Here is a 6,524-nt window from a genome sequence, read left to right as displayed (position 1 = left end):
GCCCACATCATTGTCAGACTGATGAATTATTGGGTCACACTTTCGTTGATGGGTTGGATGAGGCATCAAAGATGAATCTTGACTCAGCATGTGGGTGTAGTTGCATGGCAAGACCTTATAGTGAGATCCAGATCCTGCTAAACAATTTCACTACTAATTATAATAATTGGCAAGTACATGGGGAGGCACGAAGAGCACTTAAACAAAAGGCAGCAGGTGTGATCAAGCGTGATGATTTCTCATCCATGAGGGTAGATATAGTGAGATTAGCAAATCAAATGAATAAGATGATAATGCACCAAGCACAACAGATCCAGCATGTGCAACAAATGTCTACTTGCTCTGAGTTATGTGGTGAAGGTCACACAAGTGACATATGCCCCGTGAATCCTGAATCCATCTACTACGTGGGGCAACAAGCTAGAGGGCCGATGAATCAAAATGCTCAATATGGTAACACATACAATCCGAACTGGAGGAATCATCCTAACTTCTCTTGGGTGGAAATCAGAACATCAGGCCTCCAACGAATTATAATCATCCACCTCAACCTCCACAGCAATCAGAAGAGAGTTTGACTGACATGATGAAAAAGCTCGTGCTAGACAATCAGAAAGAGAATCAACAATTGCGCACATCGTTCAGAAATCTAGAGAGGCAGTTTGGGTTAATGGCTAACAATCAGAATATTAGACCTGTTGGAGCTCTCCCAAGTGATACAGAGAAAAATTCTCAAGTCAATTCAGTGACGTTGAGAAATGGGAGAGAGTTAGTAGAAGTGGCTAAGAAGAAAAAAAAGCAGTCTGGGCTCGAAGAAGAAAGAGTGCCAAAACCGGTAGAGGTAGATGAGAGAAACAAAAGAGAGTCTGAGCAATTATCAGAGAGGGTGCCACCTCCTTTTCCTCAAATACTGAGAAAGATGAATGATCACCACATGTTTCACAAATTTTTAGATATGTTGAAGCAGATACACTTGAACATACCTTTGGTGGACATGCTCCGTGAGGTCCCAAAATATGCAAAATATATTAAGGATATAGTGGCAAATAAGAGGAGGTTAATTGAATTTGAGACCGGCGCACTTACTGAGGAGTGCACTTCCAGGATTCAATATAAGCTTCCACAAAAGCTTAAGGATCCAGGTAGTTTTACCATCCCCGTGAGGATTGGTGAAATTGATGTGGGTAGAGCCTTGTGTGATTTAGGTTCAAGTATCAATCTGATGTCGTTGTCAATGTTCAAACAATTGGGATTAGGAGCTCTGAGACCCACCACGGTGCTTCTACAGTTAGCTGACATATCTTATGTTTATCCTGAGGGGGTAATTGAGGACGTCTTGCTGCAGATTGGGAAGTTTATTTTCCTTGCAGATTTTATCACCCTGGACTACGAGGCTGATGAGTTAGTTCCTATCATCTTGGGTCGAACTCTTTTGTCTACTAGAGATGCCATTATCAAAGTCCGAGAAGGTAAGATGATCCTGAGGGTTGACAATGAAGAAGTGGTCTTCAATGTATATCTAGCCATTCAGTTTTCTCGTCATTACGAGGACCTGGCCATAATTTCTATGATGAAGATAAATGAACCAGCCGTAGAGACAATTTCATTTAAAGAAGATGCACTAGAAAAGGCATTGATGTTGTTCAATCACTTGGAACTGGAAGAAGAGGTTGAGGAGATGTTGCAAATTTTGGATGCATCTTGTGAATACATAAGAGAAAGATCCCAGTTTGAGCCTCTAGATAAGCCAATAGGCCTGCCCCCTAGACCTTCAGTTGAGGAGGCTCCAAAACTGGAACTTAAACCCTTACCATCTCATCTTCATTATGTATATTTGGGTAGTTCTAACACTTTACCTGTGATTGTTTCTTCTTATTTATCTAAATTTCAGGAAGAAAAGATCTTAGGGGTGATGAGGGAGCACAAGCATGCCATTGCCTGGCGTGGAACATCAACACCGCCTAAATCCAATAATGAAAGAGGTGATAAGAAAAGAAGTGATTAAGTGGCTCGTCATAGGTATAGTATTTCCCATCTCCGATAGTAAGTGGGTAAGCCCTGTTCAATGTGTACCTAAAGAGGGGGGGGGGTATGACTGTTGTAGTAAATGAACAAAATTAATTAATCCCAACTAGAACTGTGACTGGTTGGCGAATATGCATAGATTATAGGAAGTTGAATAATGCTACACGAAAAGATCACTTCCCCCTCCCCTTCATTGAACAAATGCTTGACAGGTTAGCTGGACAGGAATACTATTGTTTCCTTGATGGCTATTCAGGGTATAATCAGATTGCTATTGCCCCGGAAGATCAAGAAAATACCACTTTTACATGCTCTTATGGCACTTATGTATTTAAGAGAATGCCATTCGGGTTGTATAATGCACCTGCGACTTTTCAAAGTTGTATGATGGCTATTTTCACCGATATGGTGGAACGGTTTGAGGAGGTGTTTATGGATGATTTTTCTGTGTTTGGTCCTTATTTTGATGAATGCTTGACCAAACTTGCTAAAGTGCTTTCCAAGTGTGTGAGACTAATCTGGTACTGAATTGGAAAAAGTGCCATTTTATGGTACGTGAAGGTATAGTGTTGGGGCACAAGGTGTCCAAAGATGGACTGGAAGTTGACAAAGCTAATGTGGAAGAAATTGAAAAGTTGCCACTACCGATTTCAGTGAAAGGAGTTAGGAGTTTTCAGGGACATGCAGGTTCTTATCGCCGATTTATAAAGGATTTCTCAAAAATTTCTTCTCTTTTGTGAAGGTTGTTAGAGAAGGATGTGTCGTTCAAGTTTGACGATGCTTGTCTGAAAGCATTTGAGGAGCTGAAAAAGAAGTTAGTGAGTGCACCAATCATAGTGACTCCTGACCGGAAAGAGCCATTTGAGCTGATGTGTGACGCTAGTGATGGTGCAATTGGGGCTGTGTTGGGCCAGAGGAGGAGCAAAGTTTTCACTTCATTTACTACGCAAGCAAGACTGTTACTCCTGCTCAAATAAATTATACTGTGATAGAAAAGGAGTTGCTTGCTGTAGTGTGGGCGTTCGATAAATTTCGGGCCTATTTGGTTAGCACCAAAGTCATCGTCTACTCAGACCATGCAGCCATCATGTATTTGTTCGAAAAGAAATATGCTAAATCAAGGCTAATCCGTTGGGTTTTACTCTTAAAGGAATTTGATTTGGAGATCCGAGACCAAAAAGGAACAGAGAATCAAGTGGCTGATCACTTATCCAGGTTAGAAACTCGGAATCATGTAGCTGAGAGAGTCATCAAGGAAACATTCCCAGATGATCAATTATTGGCCATTACTGCTGGGGAGGTGCCATGGCATGCAGATTTTGTGAACTATCTGTCAAGTGGATAGATGCATCCTGATCTTGAACCATATGCTAAAAAGAAGTTCTTGCGGGATGCGAGGTCATATGTGTGGGATGAGCCATTTCTGTTCAAATCTTGTACCGATCAATTAATGAGAAGATGTGTGCCCGAATATGAAATAAATGCTATCTTACATGACTGTCATGCGTCGCCTTATGGTGGTCATTATGCGGGTGACAAAACGGTAGCTAAGGTGTTACAATCGCGTTTTTATTGGCCTAGGGTGTTTAAAGATGCCCATGAGTTCGTGAGGAGGTGTGATAGGTGCCAGTGAACAGGAACAATCACAAAAAGGCATGAGATGCCATTGCACGGTATTATGGAGGTTAAATTTATGATGTGTGGGGAATTGATTTTATGGGTCCGTTTCCCTTGTCCAGTGGGTGTAAGCACATTTTGGTGGCCGTTGACTATGTGTCGAAGTGGGTGGAGGCCATTGCTCTTCCTACCAATGATGCCAAGGTTGTCGTCAACTTTGTGAAAAAGCATATCTTTACAAGGTTCGGCACTCCAAGAGTGATGATTAGTGATGGGGGCACCCATTTCTGTAACAAGCTCTTGGACAATGTCTTATAACCATATGGGCTCAAACATAAGGTTGCAACCGCTTAGCATCCTCAGACTAGTGGGCAAGTGTCACGACCCGAAATTCTCACCTTCGGACAGTGATGGTGCCTAACATTTCGCTTGCTATGCAAGCCAACGTTAGAATAATATTATCCATTTTAAAACAATTTTTAAATTTATTAATAACAAAGAACCAAATGCGGAAGAAAAGTCCGAAATGTAGTGAATAATTCATAAAAATAACGGTATCTAAATACCATCCCGGAATTGGTGTCACAAGTGCACGAGCTTCTAGAATAATACAAATAAAGGTCTGAATAAAATAAAGCTGTCTGAAAACAAATACACAGCTAAAGTAAAGTAGATGGGGACTTCAGAACTGCAGACCACGTGCAGTTATACCTCAAGTCTCCTATGGGTAGCTGAAATTCGAGCAAGTCTATAGTACGCCACTGGGACCAACTCCGAAATCTGTACAAGAAGTGAAAAGTGTAGTATCAGTACAATCGACCCCATGTACTGGTAAGTGCCGAGCCTAACCTCGATGAAGTAGTGACGAGGCTAAGGCAGGTCACTTATAATAACCTGTACGCAATAATAGTAATAACAACAATAATAGAAATAAATTAGGTAACTCATTTTTAACAATGGAAGCCAATTCGGCAGTCATAACCAATTATTATTTCAACCAATTTCCGTTGCAGCGTGCAACCTGTTCCCACAATATATTCATTTTCAACCCTCCAATATATTTATTTTAATCAAGTATATATATAGACTTTTAAATAAGTCTGTTGCGGCGTGCAATCTGATCCCCCCAATATAGACTTTTTAATAAGTGTGTTGCGGTGTGCAATCTGATCCCCCAATATGGACTTTTAAATAAGTCTGTCGCGGTGTGCAATCTGATCCCCCAATATGGACTTTTTAATAAGTCTGTTGCGGCGAGAAACCCGATCCCCCAACATGGACTTTTAAACAAGTCTGTTGCGTCGTGCAACCCGATCCCCCAATATGAACTTTTAATAAGTCTGTTGCGGCGTGCAACACGATCTCCCAATATGGAATTTTACTAAGTCTGTTGCGGCGTGCAACCCGATCCCCCCAATATGGACTTTTAATAAGTCTGTTGCGGCGTACAACCCGATCCCCCAATATGTTCATTTAAATCAATTCTGTTGCGGCGTGCAACCCGCTCCTCCAATATATTGATTTACTAATTCTTATAAAAGAAATTGCCCCAATAAATGCAACAATTAATATGAAATTATAAGACAATAAGCATACAACAATTATGATTAAATTATGAAACAAACAATGACAAATAACAATTTATTATGAAAATCAAGGAGAACATAGACAGTTTAATATTTAATATGCAAAATGTCAAGTAGCAATTAAAACACATAAATCAAATAAACATGTAACAATTATTGCAAGAATTAAAGAATTAATATTTGACAAAGAATAAAAGAGAAACAATTATTATAACAATTAATTCGTGTCTTAAAATAATTTAATATGTTTAAATAATTAAGAAATAAATTAAATTGACAAAGTATAGGCACTCGTCACCTTGCCTATACATCGTTGCACATGAAATTCACATAGTCAAATAATTCAGGGGTTCTATTCCCTCAAGTCAAGGTTAACCACGACACTTACCTCGCTTTGCAATTTCAATAAATTACTCGACCACAACTTTTCCTTTTAAATTTGTCTCCAAAAACTTCAAATCTATTCACAAACAATTCGATATACTCAATACGAATCATAGGAATTAATTCCATATGAATTTACTAATTTTTTGGATAAAATCCGAAATTCACTTTAAAATTTGACAGTGGGGCCCACATTTCGAATCTCGGAAAAACTAACGAAATCCGAACACTCATTCCGATACGAGTCCAACCATACAAACATTATCCAATTCCGATGTCAAATGTATCGTTAAATCATAAATTTTCATTTTTGGAAAGTTTTACAAAAATTCCAATTTCTTCCATCTAAATGATGAATATAGACATGGATTTATGAATTATAATCACTTTTGGTTATAGAACACTTACCCAATTCAAAGTCGTGAAAAATCGCTTTGGAATCGCCAAAATTCGAGACTCAAAACTCAAAAAATGAGTTAAAATGGCAAAAACCCGATTTTATGTGTTCTGTCCAGCATTTCCGCTTTTGCGGAAAATTGACCGCAGGTACGATTATTCCAGAAGGCCAAAATTTCAAATTTTTCCTTAAGTCCAAATTTTGATCCGTTAACCATCCGGAATCCACCCGAGCCCCCCGGGACCTCAATCAATTATACCAACAAGTTCTAAAACATCATATGAACTTAGTCGAGACCTCAAATCACATCAAACAACGCTAAAATTACAATTCATACCTCGATTCGAACTTTGAGTTTTAAACTTTTCAATTTGCAAATGTCATGCCGAAACATGTTAAATGAATCCGGAATGACTTCAAATTTGGCACAAAAGTCATAAATGACATAACAGAGCTATTCCAATTTCCAGAATCGGATTCCGGCCCCGATATCAAAGAGTCAACTCCGTGGTCAA

General features: G+C 39.2%; 1 protein-coding gene across 1 annotated transcript; it reads left to right on the top strand.

Annotated features, from left to right (window-relative positions):
* The first annotated feature begins 583 nt into the window (after positions 1-583).
* LOC138894687 (uncharacterized) lies at positions 584-2,005 on the top strand. Its single transcript, XM_070179408.1, has one exon. The coding sequence runs from the start codon at positions 584-586 to the stop codon at positions 2,003-2,005; it is 1,422 nt and encodes a 473-aa protein (XP_070035509.1).
* The last annotated feature ends 4,519 nt before the right edge of the window (positions 2,006-6,524 follow it).

The sequence above is a fragment of the Nicotiana tomentosiformis genome, chromosome 6 (assembly GCF_000390325.3).
Source record: "Nicotiana tomentosiformis chromosome 6, ASM39032v3, whole genome shotgun sequence".
In the NCBI taxonomy this organism is placed as follows: Eukaryota; Viridiplantae; Streptophyta; class Magnoliopsida; order Solanales; family Solanaceae; genus Nicotiana; species Nicotiana tomentosiformis.
Note: the sequence above shows the minus strand (reverse complement) of the source record. Positions and strands in the feature narration are given on the sequence as shown.

Excerpts from the sequence above, each read along its gene's own strand:
- LOC138894687 (XM_070179408.1), top strand. The coding sequence starts at position 584 with ATGATGAAAAAGCTCGTGCTAGACAATCAGAAAGAGAATCAACAATTG.